This window comes from Agelaius phoeniceus, chromosome 3 (assembly GCF_051311805.1).
Source record: "Agelaius phoeniceus isolate bAgePho1 chromosome 3, bAgePho1.hap1, whole genome shotgun sequence".
Classification (NCBI taxonomy): domain Eukaryota; kingdom Metazoa; phylum Chordata; class Aves; order Passeriformes; family Icteridae; genus Agelaius; species Agelaius phoeniceus.
This window is the reverse complement of record NC_135267.1, coordinates 919,619-936,884: the sequence shown is the minus strand read 5'-3', so window position 1 is coordinate 936,884 and position 17,266 is coordinate 919,619. Positions and strand designations below refer to the sequence as shown.

Below are 17,266 nucleotides of genomic sequence, written 5' to 3'. Positions count from 1 at the left end.
CCCCAGCAGTGCCATCTGTCACCTCTGGAAATGCCAACTCCAGCTCTCTGAGTGGACACAGCAAGGAGCAAAATGCTGATCCTTTCAACTGCTTCCAACTCCTCTGTCCCACCTGGGTGAGGAGAAATGCTCTGGGTCCCCCCAGCAGTGCCATCTGTCACCTCTGGAAATGCCAGATCCAGCTGAGTGGACATAGGCAAGGAGGAAAATGCTGATCCTTTCAACTGCTTCCAACTGCTCTGTCCCACCTGGATGAGGAGAAATGCTCTGGGTCCCCTCAAAAGTGCCATCTGTCACCTCTGGAAATGCCAGATCCAGCTGAGTGGACACAAGCAAGGAGCAAAATGCTGATCCTTTCAACTGCTTCCAACTGCTCTGTCCCACCTGGATGAGGAGAAATGCTCTGGGTCCTACCCCTCAACAGTGCCATCTGTCACCTTTGGAAATGCCAACTCCAGCTCTCTGAGTGGACACAGGCAAGGAGCAAAATGCTGATCCTTTCAACTGCTCTGTCCCACCTGGATGAGGAGAAATGCTCTGGGTCTCCCCAGCAGTGCCATCTGTCACCTGCTCTGCTGTGACCCCTTTGTTATCTTGCTGGTCCCAGTGTCCATCCTCACTTCCAGCAGTGGGACTGGGAGCCCCTTGAGCAGGATGGCTCTCAGAGGGTCCCTCTTCACTGAGGAGCTGAGATTTCACCAGAGGCAGCTTTGGGAATGGGGAGGGAAAGCTCGTACCCCTCACCCCACCACTTTCATGACATTTGAGGTGCTCAGGGAGTGTTTGTGGTGGGGGAAATAAAAATAGAAATAAAAAAATCAAATATCTAGACAAGGCATGAAACAACTTCCAGATAGAAAGTTAAAATTTGACATCATTTGGCTCTCAAGAGCAGCACGAGCCATTATCTGCTCTCACAGCCCCTTCCAAACACAGATTACCCTGGCTGAAGTCCTCTTCTCCCAGGAACACTTTTATAAGAGTCCCAAGAACAATTCCACAGGCTACCAAACTCCTGGGCTCACGTGCTCAGTGCTGGGCAGAACCTGCTGCTCACCCACCTGCTTGGGACAGCACCCCCAGCTCCAGCACAGCACCTGCCCGAGTCCATTTGCAACCACAGAATCCCAGAGTGGTTTGTGTGGGAAGGAACCTTCCAGAAACTCCAGTGCCAGCCCCTGCCATGGGTAGGGACAGCTCCCACTGTCCCAGGCTGCTCCCAGCCCCAGGGAGATCCAAACTGATGGGGGACCAAGGCCCAACCTGGCCTTGGGCACTGCCAGGGATCCAGGGACAGCCACAGCTGCTCTGGGCACTCTGTGCCAGGGCCTCACCCCCTCACAGCCAAGAATTCCTTCCCAATATCCCACCCAAATCCCCTTTTCCACTTTGAAGCCATTCCCTGGCTCCTGTCCCTCCAGGCCTTGTCCCCAGTCCCTCTGCAGCTCTCCTGGAGCCCCTTTAGGCTCTGAGCTCTCCCTGGATCCTTCTCCTCTCCAGGTGAGCACCCCCAGTTCTCCCAGCCTGGCTCCAGAGCAGAGGGGCTCCAGCCCTTAGAGCAGCTCTGTGGCCTCCTTTGGACTCATCCCACCAGGTACCACATCTGGTTTGGTTGGTAAAAGGAAACCCCTCAGCAAAGAGCAGCTCCAGGTGTGCCCCCCCAGCCCATGGCCTTGAACCAGCCCCTGTCACTGCAGCCATGGATTCCTCCAACCTGCTCCTCTCCTTGTCTGCATTCCCCACTTTTCCCTGGAAGCAGAGGAGTGGTGGGAAAGGGCAAAGCAACACCCCCCAAGAAACAAACCAGGACCAAGAAGGGATAAGGGACCAAGCTGGGTCTTGCTGGGATCACATCTTACAGCATTTGCTCCCATCTGGGTGAATCCCACCCTTGGCAAGGATTTCTGTAGCCCCTCCCAGCCCTCCCTGTGCAGGGTCAGTCCATCTCCCTGGGATTCAGCCCCAGAGGTTGTGTCCCCACAGGAGCAGCAGAGCAAGAAGGAACAAACCCCAAAGCCGTACGGAGGCAACTCTAAGCCGCAAGGAATTTCCATCTCAGCTTAATGCAATTTTGGGGGGCAGAATTCCAAATGCTTTACAAGATAATAGGATTTGAAGCACCAGTTAGGGGAGGAGGAGAGGCTGATTTAATCTCATTATCCCCAAAACAGCCTGGAACGAGAAAACAGATGCAAGGCGTGGAAGATACCTCAGGGAAATTTCAGCAGGCTCGTGGCTGGGGAAGTTTCCCTCTCTCCCTGCAAGAACTGGGGATAATATTCAATAAAGAGCTTTTCCCCATGGCCACACATGTTCCCACCTTGCTTGCAGAACTCAAAGAGCTGGCAATAGCAGTTTCCTGGACAAAGGGCAGCTGCTCTGCAGAGGTTTGCTGATGCAACCATGGAACCATGGAATATCCTGGGTCAGAAGGGACCCACAGACAAGGAGGATGGAGTCAAACCCCTGTCTCTGCCCAGACCCCCAACAATCCCACCCTGGGCATCCCTGAGAGCATTGTCCAAATGCTCCTGGAGCTCTGGTAGCCTCAGGGCGGTGCCCATTCCCTGGGGAGCCTGGGCAGTGCCCAGCACTCTCTGGGGGAAGAACCTTTCTCAATATCCAACCTAAACCTCTCTGGCACAGCTCCAGGACCCTCCCTTGGGTCCTGTCCCTGTCACAGAGAGCAGAGATCAGAGCTGTCCCTCAGGAGGAAGCTGTTGACATCCATGAGCTCTCCTCTCAGTCTCTTCTCCAGCTGAACAAGCCAAGTGCCCTCAGGCACTCCCTGTGTGCCCCCTCCAGACCCTTCCCCACTGGGTCTGTGCCCCTCTGGATGCTCTCCCACAGCTTTGGATCCTCCCTATGCCCCCCAGCTCCTGCCAGGCTCCAGCCAGGACACCTCTCTGTGTGCTGAGCAAGGCCAGCCATGCTGTGCCCGCTCTGGGGACACCCTGGGGCACAGGGACAGCAGCAGGGCTGGCTCTGGTGCCAGGCTGGCTGCCACCCTTGGGGACAGCGCTCTGGACAGCCAGGACACGGCTGCCTGCCCAGGACAGCTGCTCCCAGAATACCAATGAGCTGCCAGGCCCCTTCAGGGACAGATCCCAAGACATCTTGGCCATGCCCAGCCTCCTCCAGCTGCTTTTCCTCGTCAGGGTCTTCCTTACAAACATTACCAAAGTTGTCCCTTCCACCTCTTCACCTGTGAAGCCCCAAACAGAGCAGTGTTTGAGCCTGGCACTGGCTCCATCACTCCCTCACCTCATCCTCACTGGAAATCAGTGTCACCTTCTGTATTTTGGACCTCCACACACTGGTCTAGTGACTCACATCCCTCTATAAATCGTTCTTCTATCACGACCAATGATTGCAAACCAGCCTGGACTCTGGATTACTGCCCCCTTTTCAGGGAAAGAAGGTTAAAGGAAAAGGAGAAGTGCCCAGAAGGAATGTCAAACACCCCAGAGTCTCCTTCCCCAAAGCAGCCAGGCATTTGTAAATGGCCCTGCTCTAAAATAGCTCCGTGCTCACAGACACAGCTTCTCCTCACGGCTGCAGGGAGGAGCCAAGCAGCCCAGACAGCTCCCTTGGGATTGGGGTCAGAACTCCTCAGGGAAAGAGCAAAACCAGCAGCAACAATCCCTGGCAGCACACAGGAGCCTCCTGTCCATGCCAGGATGGCTCCAGGGAGCCACGGGCACCCCAAGAGTTGGGGACAGGCCCGGTGGCTGTGGTGCCATCGCAGACGAGCTGGCTGGCGTCCTTATGGGATTTACAGACACAAATGGCTTGTATGGCTTCAACCCAACATTAATCCTGCAACCAGGACACCTCTGGGAGATCCAATTATGTGTCCAAAGAGGAAAAAAATACAGATTTATAGCCCAGATTCTACTAATGGTCTTCCTGTCCCGGAAAAAACAATTGTGCTTTGAAGTAATCTGGTTACCCAGAGCCAGCAGCAGAACAAGCACTGCCACAGAACCCTGCAGAATCCTGAGCTGGGAGGGACCCACATGGGTCACCAGGTGCAGCTCCTGGCCCTGCAGAGGACATGCCAGGGATCCCACCATGGGCCTGGTGTGATTCACCCCATCACTGCTGTCTGAGCCCAGAGGGGTTGGGGTGTGACACCCAGGTGGGCTGGGGCAGCACAGCACTGGTGGCACCTGTGCTGAGGACAGCAAACAAAGATGGATTTGTACAGGATTTGTACATCCCATCTTGCTCCAGGCAGGATCAGGGCACTCAGCAGAGCTGCTCCAGCAAGTCCACAAGGGCTGCTACCTACAAATCTCCTTAAATACAAAGAGGGCACAAGGCTAAGAACCTTCTCCCCTCTTCTCCCCTCAGGCTCAAGATAAGGCAGGAGGCAGAGAAAACTCAACCAATCCCAGCGAGCAGAGCTGTGCCAGGTAAAACAAGGCACATTTGCCCTATGCCCACCCTTGGCCAGCATGTGAGGAGTCACCTCACCCTCTAATGGTACTGATTAACTCGAGCCCTGTTTGCCTTTTCCAAGGTCACTTCTCAGCTGGCACCAGAAGGGAGAGTGTTGGCAGTGCAGAGCTGCCCCCACCACATGAGCCCATGGGTTTGGAAGCTGCAGGAAGGGTGGGGAGGTTGTGGATGTCCTGGCTGTGTGTCCCAGCTGCAGCTTCAGCGTGTCCCTCCTCCTGCCTGGGCTGCACTGTGCAGGGTTCAGACATCCAGCAATGAAAGATGCTCCAAAACACAGCAGAAAGTCACAGAATCACTGAGGTTGGAAAAGTTCTCTCCAAATATTGAGTCAAACCATCCTCTGGCACTGCCAAGGCCACCACTACCCCATGTCCCCTGGTGCCACATCCACAGGGCTTTGAAATCCCTGCAGGGATGGAGACTTCAGCACTATCCTGGGCAGCTGTGCCAGGGATGGACAGTCTTTTCCAGGAAGGAATTGTTCCCAAAATCCACCCTGAGCCTGCCCTGGCCCAGCCTGAGGCCATTTCCCCTTGTCCTGTCCCTGTTCCCTGGCTGTCCCCTCCTGGCAGGGACTTGTGCAGAGCCACAAGGTCCCCCCTGGGCCTCCTTTGCTCCAGGCTGAGCTCCTTCCCAGCTCCCTCAGCCCCTCCTGGGGCTCCATTCCCTGCCCAGCTCCCTCAGCCCCTCCTGGGGCTCCATTCCCTGCCCAGCTCCCTCAGCCCCTCCTGGGGCTCCATTCCCTGCCCAGCTCCCTCAGCCCCTCCTGGGGCTCCATTCCCTGCCCAGCTCCCCCAGCCCCTCCTGGGGCTCCATTCCCTGCCCAGCTCCCTCAGCCCCTGCTGGGGCTCCATTCCCTGCCCAGCTCCCTCAGCCCCTCCTGGGGCTCCATTCCCTTCCCAGCTCCATTCCCTTCCCTGGCCACGCTCCAGCCCCTCCAGGACTCTCCTGTCAGGAGGGGTCCAGAGCTGCCCCAGGATCCAACTTTCTCTTCCCAAAGCTGCCTACAAGAATTACAGCAGAGAATCACTCTCTTGTTGGCAGAAGCCCAGCAGTGAACACCTGCAGGGTCCCAGCAAGGCCCCAGTCCCCAATAAGGAACTGCCACACTCAGCAGAAAGCTCCCTCCTGCTCCAGCCCCCACAGCAGATGCTAATTCATTGGGAAAACCACATTCCTGCCCTGCCAACACACTCTGATATTCACAGCCTTGCTTCTCAGACATCAGCTGGAGACTCATGGAATCTCAGATTGCTTTGGATTGAATGGCCCTTAAAGCTCATCCAGTGCCACCCCTTGCCATGGCAGGGACACTTTCCACTGTCCCAGGTCACTCCAAGCCCCATCCAACCTGGCCTGGAACGCTTCCAGGGATGAAACAGCCACAGCTGCTCTGGGCACCCTGTGCCAGGGCCTGCCCACCCTCCCAGGGTGGAGTTCAGTGCAGTCTCTCCCTCCAGCCCAGCAGCTCCAGCAGGCTCTGCCTCTGTCCTGGCACTGGAATCACCCCGGGGTGGGAAGGAGCTGACCAGGTCCTGACCCCATCCCACTCTTGTGTTGTGTTGGGGAAGTCATTTCCCCATGGATACATCAACACTTGATGCTCTGGTAAAAATCCTGCCAATTCCAGCTGCATCCAGAAGCTCTCTGTGCTTGGGAGCAGCAAATATCCATGAATATGGGAATATGGGTCACCAGTGCTTCTGCTGCAGTGGGAGGTGATCAGCTGCACAGGGCTGCACAGAGGGTGAGCTCAGGGCTGGGAATGATGAACCTTCAGGGGTGCAGGTAGGAGAGGATCAGTCAGCAATGAACCTCTGGAGGGGCAATGGGGGGATCAGAGCAGTGATTTGGGGGAGGGGGAAAAAAAGACAGAGTCAAAAATGCAGGAAAAGGAAACTTGTTACAATAACACTAGGACAGCCAGAAGAATTTCCTAGGTTGCCAGAGCTGGTCTGGGCTTCAAAAAAATAGAGAGGGGGGATCAGACCAGGTCTGTGTGCCCAAAGAGGGACCAGGAGAGCAAGGCAGTGACAGCAGAGAAGGCAGCAGCCTCTCACCACCCCCAAGCTTCCACAGCCCTGTGCTCTCCCCAAGGGAATATCCCCAAACCTGCTGCCTGCAGGGGCAGTGAGCTGCCCTAGCACCTCCAGGCTGGGATACCCCTCACAGAGGCCATGAGCCTCCAGGGCCATCAAACACTGGCAAGACCTCAGCCCCTCTGGAGAGCTGGATTTGATCCCAACCCACCAACCACGAGAACAGGACAGGGGAATGGCCTGAAGCAGAGGAGGGTGGGTTTAGATTAGGCCACAGGAAGGAATTATTCCCTTTGAGGGTGGGCAGACCCTGGCACAGGGTGCCCAGAGAAGCTGTGGCTGCCCCTGGATCCCTGGCAGTGCCCAAGGCCAGGCTGGATGGGGCTGGGAGCAGCCTGGGATGGTGGAAAGTGTCCCTGCCCATGGCAAGGGTTGGAATTGAATGATCTTTAAGTCACTTCCCATCCAAACCCAACCAAATTATTCTGTGATAATGCACAAGTCAGTGGAATAAAAGAGAATTTCTTACAATCCCTAGAAAAAGAAATCAAGTTGAACTTTTCTATTCAAGGAAGCCACAAGCCCAGACACACCAGGAGATGATTCCAGGTAAAGCAAGGCACTGCAGGCAAGAAGGGGCAATGCTACCCCCAAGTTTCAACATTTTTCAAAGGTTTTAACCTTTTTTTCCAAAGCACATTTCTGCCTCTCTCTCATCCCGCCTCTCCACAAAGAAGAAATTCACAATTAACAGGAAAAAGCCCACACTTGACATCCAGCTTTGTGCAAGATGTGGAGCAGAGTGAGTCAGGTCACTGACACAAACCCTTGTAACGTGGCCACTTTTGGAGCCAGCCATGGGAAGTGATACTTGAATTTCCACAATGCCCCCCCAGTTCTCTTCCAAACCCTCTGGACAGCCAAAGACTTGCTGTTCATTAGCCATGAGTAACTTTTCTGATGGAATTCCCTGTAGCCAAGACTCAACAGACACCAGTAAACATTGCAGCAAACTTTCAGTGCAATTAAAGAGCCCCAAAGATGGGCTGACAAGCGGCCCACGCTCTGTTTAAGTGAGAGTTATGCACACCTTGCAACACTCAAGGCATAAACTGGGACCCAGACCTGCTCTGCATGCCAAGGAGAGAGGGTGGAAAAGCCACAGAGCCAAAGGCAGCAGCAGCAGGCTTAGCACTTGTCACCACTTCAACTGCTCCTTCAGGCCTGTGGCTGCTCATCACAGCACCTCTGTGCCCACACTGACAGCTGGGATTGGCAGTGCAGCTTCCTGCTGCTCCACTGGGCTCACATCCATGAGAAATCTGCAACCCCCTGCTTCAGGTGGGCCAAGGATGCAGGATGTGTGCAGCAGGACATGGGCACAGCAGGAGCTGTGTCCTTCACCTGCACCCCAAGGGAAGAGCCCAGAGGGGACAGGACAAGGAACCCAGGAATATGGACATGCCCTGGCTGTGTGTGCTGGCACCTGGAAGCCCCCAGGCCTGGGCTGATCCCCCAGTGTGGGCAGCAGGAAAGGGGGGATCCTGCCCCTGTGCCCAGGTGAGAGCCCACCTGCCCTGGGCATTCCAACAGCACAAGGACCTGGGGCTGCTGGACAGAGCCCAGAGGAGCCACCAAAGCTGCTCCAGGGCTGGAGCCAGGCTGGGAGAGCTGGGGGTGCTCACCTGGAGAGGAGAAGGAGCCAGGGAGAGCTCAGAGCCCCTGGCAGGGCCTGAAGGGGCTCCAGGAGAGCTGCAGAGGGACTGGGGACAAGGCCTGCAGGGACAGGAGCCAGGGAATGGCTCCCAGTGCCAGAGGGCAGGGCTGGATGGGATCTTGGGAAGGAATATTCCCTGTGAGGGTGGTGAGGTCCTAGCACAGGATGCCCAGAGCAGCTGTGGCTGTTCCATCCCTGGAAGTGTCCAGGGGAGCTGTGGCAGCCAACACAACCACAAGCTGCCTGTGCCTGGGCAAGTCATTGTCTCATACAAAAACCCACCCAGGTTTGAAGTTCCTCCTAGAAACCCTGCACTGAAGATGCAGTAGGTCCTGACCACAAAGAGCTTCATTACCACCACTGTGTGGCTAAAACAGGCAAGTTTGGGAATCCCTCACCACACATGGTCGGTACCTTTGACACCCTGTAGAGCAAAGGCCACTGCTCAGAAACCAGCAGCGCCTCAGCTGCAATTTCAGGGCTGCTCTGGCTGAAGAGATGCAAACACAGCCAGAGCAAGTGCCAGGAGTGGCACCCAGCTCATCACCCATCAAAACCCTCCAGCACGTCAGAAGTGTCCCTAGAAAGCAGCACAAATCCCCTCCCCTCATCTCATTGCTTAGCACGGGGGAGAAGCTCAGCCAAGGCTCGTGAGCTGAGTCGCTCCCAGTTAATCCATGAGCGCTGCTGCTGTCTCCTCCAACCACGGCACTTTTCACACCACCAGAGCTGCAAGGGACATGCTAAGCTGGGCAGGGGCTCAAAGCCCTGAATTAAATCACAGAAAAGGAGAAGAAAGAACAAAACCACCTCTAACTTGGGAATTCCAGAGCCTAGGAGGTGCTCAGCAGGTGCCAGGCAGCACCTTGGGAAGCTGCATGTGTCTAATGGCAGGCACACACCCAGCAGTCTCAGAGCAATGAAGAGAGCCCTTGGGGAAGGAGTAAAGTGATTCCAGAGCTGGGCTCAAAGGCTTCCCCTCCTTCTCACCCTTCCTGCTAAGGAGAAGCCCAGCTGGCAGGCTGGGGGGTGGCCTTTAATCACCGTGCCCTTGAGCCTCAGGGCCACGGCCCAGCAGCAAAACGCTTCCCTTCCTGCTTCCCTGGCTGCCAGCGGTGCTGTTCCATCGGTCTGAGCTGCCATCGGTGCTTCTGAACACCCTGCAGAGAGAGATCTCTTCAGGGCTCCCGTTTGCAGAGCAGCCTAGAGAATCCTGCCAAGAACAGCTCCCAGCCATCTGCTTCCCAGAGCCCAGCAGCTGCACAGCCTGGCTCCCTGGGGCACTCCAGGTCTGGAGGAATGGGGTTTCTGCTTGAGGGGCACAGCAACCTCTTCTTCACGGCACAGATGGGACCAGCAGCTGGGCTCCCACCTGGAAGAAGGGTGCAAGGAAGGGAAGAGAGCATCCAGAAGGAAAATGCTTTCCACAATAAATTGCAATCCCTGAAGCCTGACCCTTGGGTGCATTCAGTGCCCCAGGTCTCCGAGCTCACCTCTGAACATCCTTTCCATCTAACACTGGGAATGAGGAATAGAGTTGTTTCCCTGTAAAAAAACCCTTTAAGAACTTGAATAATCAAATGTGGGAAGGATTTTCTACAGATGGGGCCTGCCAATCACATGGATTAGAGGCCCATTTGCTGCTCCCCCACCCAGGATTCCCACCATCCAAATGGATGTAGTATCCATACTTTTGCCTCCTTAGAGTGTCAGCTCTAATAAACAGCATTTCAAAGGGCATCTTTAGGTCCCTTAAGGCCACCACCAGCTCCTGCTCAGACACACAGAATGGAAGGGTTTGAGGGTTTTTGGAGCAGCAGCTTTGCTATAAAAGGTCCTTCCCAAGCTTCATTTGAGTTTCCTCTTGCTGAACTCATGCTGGTTCCAGAAGCTTCTGGAGTGAGCCACCAGCATGGTTCACCTTTGGACTCAAACATGACACATGTCATCACCTTTCCTCTCCATTCCTCCTGTGCCTCAGGTAAGGAGTGGCATTCCCACCTCCTCCTTCTCTGGCATTTGCTCCAGACCAAGATCCCTGAGGATAAGATCCCAGGAATGCCTGAGGCCCATGTGGCATCCTGTCAAAGCCTTGTACTTGTGCTTCCACCCAGCTCACACTGGAAGGAAACCAGGGCAGCAGACACCCATGTGCAGCCAGAGCCTCCTGCACAACACCTGTAACCCCAACACCTTCCCTGCTCCTACAGGACCTGCATCAAAGAGCCACACAGGGATCAGGGCCCCTGGAATTGTCACCTGTGGCTCCATCATCACACCAGGGACGCCAGCAGAGGACAGGATCCCTCAGGGTAGAGCTGGACAACGTGGAATCACAAGCAGCTCAGACAAGGCTGGGAGAGAAAAGGCTACAGAGGAGGCAGGGCACGTGACTGGCATAGGGAAAGACAGGGACGAACCATCGGAGCTGGCTGCAAGTGCCAAGGACACGGGAAGCTGCAGAGCTGTGTCCTCACTTAGAATCATCAAATCCCAGAATGGCTTGGATGGGAAGGGACCTTAAAGCCCATCCAGTGCCATGGCAGGGACACCTGCCACTGCCCCAGGCTGCTCTAAGCCCAGTGTACAGCCTGGCCTTGGGCACTGCCAGGGATGCAGGGGATGCCCTCACTGGAAACAGCTGCTGTGGCTGTGGCAGGGGAGCTGTGGGACATGGCAGAGGAGCTGTGGGACATGGCAGGAGCTGTGGGACACAGCAGGAGCTGTGACAGCCTCCCCTGGCACAGGGGACACTCCTGCAGGGGCACAGTCTGTATGAGCCTGAGCTGCTCTTGCAGCCCATAGAAGCAGTGATCCATGGAATGGGTTGGGTGGAAAGGGATCTCAGAGCCCACCCAGTGCCAGCCCTGCCATGGCAGGGACACCTCCCACTGTGCCAGCCCCAGTGTCCAGCCTGGCCTTGGGCACTGCCAGGGATCCAGGCTGGGCACCCTGTGCCAGGGCCTGCCCACCCTCACAGGGCACAATTCCTCATTCCCAAGATCCCATCCAGCCGTGCCCTCTGGTACTGGGAGCCATTCCCTGGCTCCTGTCCCTGCAGACCCATGTCCAAAGTCCCTGTGCAGCAGAGGAAGCAAAGCAGCACAGACACGTCTGTGAACACTCCCAAGGGCCCAATTTCACACTGTCCCATACATTTACAGAAGGAGGTTGCCCAGAAGCTGGCCACAAGGCAATCTGCAGACAGCTGTTAAGAACCTGACCTCTGGCATCCAACTGCAAGATTCCACTCAGAAACAGCAGTGCCTGGCTGCAGCTGTCCTGGCAGGGAACACCCCACACCTGACAGTAACAGAGCACTGGGGTTTGGCAGAGGGCATTCAACACCCACCCAGAGCAGGGTGCCTGGATTGCTTCTCCCTTGGCATGTGGACACACAAATCCAGCTCCATGGCCTCAAAACAAGCACTGGAGATTGGATACTGAGACCTCCAGCTTGCCAGGACCAGCCATCCCCTGGGCCAGGCTGACAAGTCCCAAGAGCTGGAGCAGACACAGCTGGCATCTGTGCGGCCTCAGGGGAAGCCTCAGCAGCTGCCAGGCAGGGCTGGGACACATCAACCACAGAGCAGGATTTGGTCCCTCTGTTCCCAGTTTAGGGATATTTCCTCCAGCCAAAGAATTCCCTGCTGCAGGAGTGTTACAGGCACAGAATCCCAGGATCACTGAGGTTGGAAAAGCCCTCCCAGACCCTCGAGTGCAGCCTGTGCCTGATCCCCACCTTGTCCCCAGCCCAGAGCACTCAGTGCCGCATCCAGGCCTTCCTTAGACACCTGCAGGGATGGGCACCCCAAACCTCCCTGGGCAGCCCCTGCCAAGGCCTGAGCCCCCTTTCCATGCAGAAATTCCTCCTGGTGCCCACCCTGAGCCTGCCCTGGCCCAGCCTGAGGCCATTTCCCCTTGTCCTGTCCCTGTTCCCTGGGAGCAGAGCCCGACCCCCCCTGGCTGTGCCCTCCTGGCAGGGACTTGTGCAGAGCCACAAGGGCCCCCCTGAGCCTCCTTTGCTCCAGGCTGAGCCCCTGCCCAGCTCCCTCAGCCCCTCCTGGGGCTCCATTCCCTGCCCAGCTCCCTCAGCCCCTCCTGGGGCTCCATTCCCTGCCCAGCTCCCTCAGCCCCTCCTGGGGCTCCATTCCCTGCCCAGCTCCCTCAGCCCCTCCTGGGGCTCCATTCCCTGCCCAGCTCCCTCAGCCCCTGCTGGGGCTCCATTCCCTGCCCAGCTCCCTCAGCCCCTCCTGGGGCTCCATTCCCTGCCCAGCTCCCTCAGCCCCTCCTGGGGCTCCATTCCCTGCCCAGCTCCCTCAGCCCCTCCTGGGGCTCCATTCCCTTCCCAGCTCCCTCAGCCCCTCCTGGGGCTCCATTCCCTTCCCAGCTCCCTCAGTCCCTCCTGGGGCTCCATTCCCTTCCCAGCTCCAGCCCCTGCAGGTCTCTCGTGTCAGGAGGGGCCCAGAGCTGCCCCCAGCCCTGCAGGTGCCCCGGCCCTGCTGCCACCCCAGAGCTGGCACAACCCAGTGGCCTCTGGCACACCTGGGCACACCTGGGCTCGTGTCCGGCTCCTGGCACAGCACCCCCAGGAAATCCTCTCTGGCACCATTAAACCATGACCCCCTCTCTGCCAGCGCTGCACCTTGTGCTGCACGGCTTCCTCAGGCTCAGGAGCTCCTCAGTGTCCCTCCAGCAGCAGCCAGAGAACCCTTCCCTCCCTGCCCCTGCCAGCCTGGCACAGCAGGAGCACACTCCTGCCTCACCCCCAGCCAGCAGGAACGTGCACACTGCAAACTGAAACCATCTGCACTCCTGACTCCACGGCAGGAGAGACCCAGCCAGGGCTGGAGAGGGCTGGGGATCATCCTGCACAAAGCTCCTGTGCTCCTGCTCTGTCAGCTCCAGGGACACCAGCTCCTCTCCAAGGACAGGCTCCTTCCCTGTTGGGGACATGCTGCCCCCTCCACATTCCCTCAAATCCACTGGCTCTTCTCCAAACCGATGGTGTGTGGCCAGAGAGCTTCTGCCAGGCACAGCTCAGAGGCTGAGGCACAGCCAGGCCCTGGCACAGGGTGCCCAGAGGTGCTGGGGCTGCCCCTGGATCCCTGGAAGTGTTCCAGACCAGGCTGGACCGGGCTTGGAGCAGCCTGGGACAGTAGAAGGTGTCCCTGCTTTAAGGGAGGGAGCTTTAAGGTCCCTTCCAGCCCCATTTGTGAGCCTGACAAGGTAACCCAGCTTTGGAAGCTGCAAAGGGCACAGAGCATGCCAAGCCTCAATGCCTAAATCAAGGCTGGAATAGGTGACCCAGTACTGAGATTTGTGCTGGATCAGCCACTTTCCCAAGGCTAAAATAGCCAGGAACAAAGCTCCCCAAGGAAACAAGACACGGAGCAAGCAAGGAAGGCAGCAGGGCAGAGACACGAGTGGGGCACAGACGCTGCCCTTGGAGCACTAAGGGCACCACCCACCTCTGCCCCAGTCTCTGCTGACTCAGTAAAGCCACAGGCTGTGGGGCAAAGCTCCTCCTGTCCTTGGGACACAGCTCCCTCAGAGCCCTGTGCTCCAAAGCCAGGCCAGGGAGCACCCCAGCAGTGCCTAACTGGGGACAGGAGTGGCTGATGCTTTTGTGCTGTGTGGGACCTTCCTCCTCTTCTGCTCCCAGATTCAACTGTGGCAGCATTTCTGTCTGAGGTGCCCTCAGGAAATAACCTGGCAGCAGTTGTGGTCCCTGCCACACGATCCAGAAGGGTGTGGAAGTTGGAGACCCCCTTGTCCCTGCACAGGTGCTGAGAGGGACAGCAGCCACCCCACCAATCCCTCCAGCAGGACTGGAAACAGGCTGAACATCCAAGAGTCTCCCTCTTGGAGCAGAAGAACTGTCTTTGCAGGAGCCAAACCAGTCCCTTTGGGAGGCCTGGCTCACAGCTGAGTGTTTTGATTACCTTTCTCCAGCACCCACACAAACCCACAGTCATTCCCTGCCTTTCTACACACGCAGACATTTTCCTGATGAACCCCCACACAGCCAGCCTTCCACAGGGAATCTCGTGCCCCTGACACATCATCCCAAGTCCCTCTCCCAAATCCATTCCTCTCCACCTCACCAGGGTGCAAGAGGAGTGTGAGCAAGCCCTGGCCACCCCAGCCCCCATGGATGGCTCCAGGAGGAGCTGTGCTCCCTGAAGGCCTCAGACTTGTCCTGATTGTCCCCACTCTTAAGTGACACTCCATGAGCCACCCTGGAATCCTTCTGGATGAATCTGGATGAATCCACCCTGGAACATGACGGGTTCCACAACAAGAGCAAAACAAAGAAGGTGAGGTGAAACCTTTCTACTTCATGGCTGGCATCGGAGAAGAAACAAATATGGAAAGCACCCTCCTCTCTACATAAACACTGGATGCAGCATTCCCCCCTGTTAAGGATGTCGCCTACTTTGGCCCAAAATCAGGCCCCAGGGATTTAAATGCCACAGCAGAGCCTGCTGGCACTTCCAGCAATTCCTTCCAAGGTTCCCAGCACATTGAACAAGACACAGCTTGGCACGAGGAGATGGGAATGATGTGGGTTCCATGGGTGTGACTGCAGGGAGCACCCACGGGCAGGAGCTCCATGGGGGCAGTTCCTGGGCTGGCCCTGCTCCAGGGAAACCCACAGCCCCCTCTGCAGTCCCTTCACTGGGGGGCACAGCCCCAGAGCTCGCTGTGTGCAGGGACAGGTCACCACTGCCTCCCTGGACCCCAGCCCAGGAGGAGGAGAAGCTCCCAGTCACACCCTGATCATTCCAGCAAAGAGGGGGTCCCATGTCACACACGGTCCCACCTTTACCACACTGGTCCTCACTGCACCCACAGCCCCCCCAAATCCCGGCTCTCACTCACTGCAATTCCTCTGCCACACAGCCCCGGGTCTCTCTGCAGCCTCCCAGCCCACAAACCTCAGGTTTCACTGCACCATCCCCCCAAACCCTGTGTTTCTCTGCAGCCACCCCTAAACTGGGGTTCCACTGCAGATCTCTCTGTACTCTGAAACATCTCACTGAAGCCTCACCCCAAAACCCAGGTTTCCCTGGAACGCCCCATCCCCAAACTCCAGGTTCCCCTGCAGCCCCCTGCCACCATCCCAGGTCTCACTGCAGCACAAACTCTCTCTCCCCAAGCCCCTGGGTGTCACTGCAAAGCCACCAAACCCTGGGGCTCACTGCACCTCCCATCCCTTCCACACCCGCGTTTCAGGTCTCACTGCAGTCCCCCAAAACCCCGCACACCTCTGCAAACCCCCCCACCCCAAAACCCCACATCTCACTGCAGACCCTCCCAACACTCGGACCGCCCTACACTTCCCCTTCGCTCCCTTTAAATCTCAGCTTTCACTGCAGCCCCTCCCTCCGCCCCAAACCCCCGGACCCCCTCCACATCCCCTCCCCACAGCCCGGCTCTCCCTGCAGCCCCTCCGGAGATCCCACCGCGGCTCCAGGCCCCGCTGGAGCCTCCCCTCCTCCGTGCACCCCAGCCTCCCCTCCCAGCCCCGGCCGCCCCTCAGCGCCCCCCTCACGGCGCCAGGCCCCGAGCCCGGCCCCCACCAGCGCCGCTACCTTGTACTTGCTGAAGCCGGCCAGCTGCTCGGGGCTCACGTACTCCATGCTGGCGCTCCCGCTGTTGCCGCTGCCGCCGTTCGCAGTGCTACCGGCGCTGCCGCTGTTCCCGCCGCTCCCGGGGCCGTTCCCGCTGCTCCCGGGGCCGCCGCCGCCGCATCGGCCCACCCGGCGTGGCAGTGACGTCACCGCGCCCCGCCCCGCCGCGATGGCGCCGCCTGGCGGCCGGGAGGGCCCCACGCGTGAGGGGAGCCAGAAAAGCGGGGAAAAAAAAATCCCAAAAAGACATCCAGGCCTGGCCTGGGTCAGCGTGGAGCGATTCTCCGTGTCCTGGCACTCCAGCCCTGCTAAGAAGTCTCTCCTGGATCTCCTTTAGGTGCCAGAAAGGGCTCAAAGGTATCCCTGTACCATTCTCATCTCCCTAAGTCCTCATGGATTCCGTGTGGGAAGAGACCTTAAAGCCCATCCAGTGCCACCCCCTGCCATGGACAGGGACAATTCCACTGTCCCGAGGTGCTCCCAGTCCTGTCCAACCTGGCCTTGGACACTGCCAGGGATGGGGCAGCCACAGCTTCTCTGGGGAGGGAGGGAGAACAAGGGGAGGAAGGGAAACTAAGAGCAAAATTGGTCTTCTCCGGCCTCCCCACCTGCCCTTCCATCTCCATGTTATAAATCAAGTCCCATATGTCTAACTTAATAAACCACAAACTTAAAAATTAGCAGCAGTTTTAATGAGACAGAAAATTCAGCAGCAGTTTTAATTGGGTAGAATAATGCAATCAAATATGATTCAGTTGTTACAAAAAGAAATTTGGCAGTGGTTCGGGTAGCACATAAGCAAAAACCAATCGGTCGGGGTACGGGGAGGGCTTCCCACCCTGCCTCACGTACAAAGGCAAAAGGATCCAAACACAACTTATATACTGCATGCTAATACATATTCATTGTGAAAAACGCCAATCACTTTGTTTTTTAAAATTTTAAAAGTTTAATAAATAGCAATATAGTTAGACTAATAATAATTTGGACAATTGGGATTAGGACAATAGGAGACAATAAAAACAAAGAGTTACAGACAGTCCAGGTACCTTTTTCTGGGCAAAATAAGCCTGAAAAAGGACACCCATTAACAGAGGATTAACCCTTAAAAACAACAGCCTGTTGCATATTCATACACCTCATCCATGATGCATAAATTCCATTCAAACACAGGATTCTGTCTGGTCAGTGTCAGCTGCTTCCTCTGAATCCTGACTGCATCTCCAGGGCAGAGCAAGGCAGGAAGAAGTTTGTTTCTTCTGATAAGGGAGCAATAAATTATTTTTCTCTGAAAGATTTAGGTGTCCTGTGGCTGTTATCTCAGTGAGAGTACCTCATTCCTCTCTTTAAAAAAAGAATCTTACATAGCATAGTTTCTAGTTTAACATTATGTTATAACATAAAACTAT

General features: G+C 56.6%; 1 protein-coding gene across 2 annotated transcripts in view; it reads right to left on the bottom strand.

Moving 5' to 3' along the window:
• Nucleotides 1-15,997, bottom strand: part of SELENOI (selenoprotein I) — a 31,690-nt gene extending 15,693 nt beyond the window's left edge. For both annotated transcript variants that reach the window (XM_054652981.2, XM_077176414.1), the window contains exon 1: nt 15,819-15,997. In XM_054652981.2, coding sequence (XP_054508956.1) covers nt 15,819-15,866 — 48 coding nt within the window. In that variant the 5' untranslated portion in view covers nt 15,867-15,997. The remainder of the gene's footprint in view (nt 1-15,818) is intronic.
• Between the last annotated feature and the right edge of the window lie 1,269 nt (nt 15,998-17,266).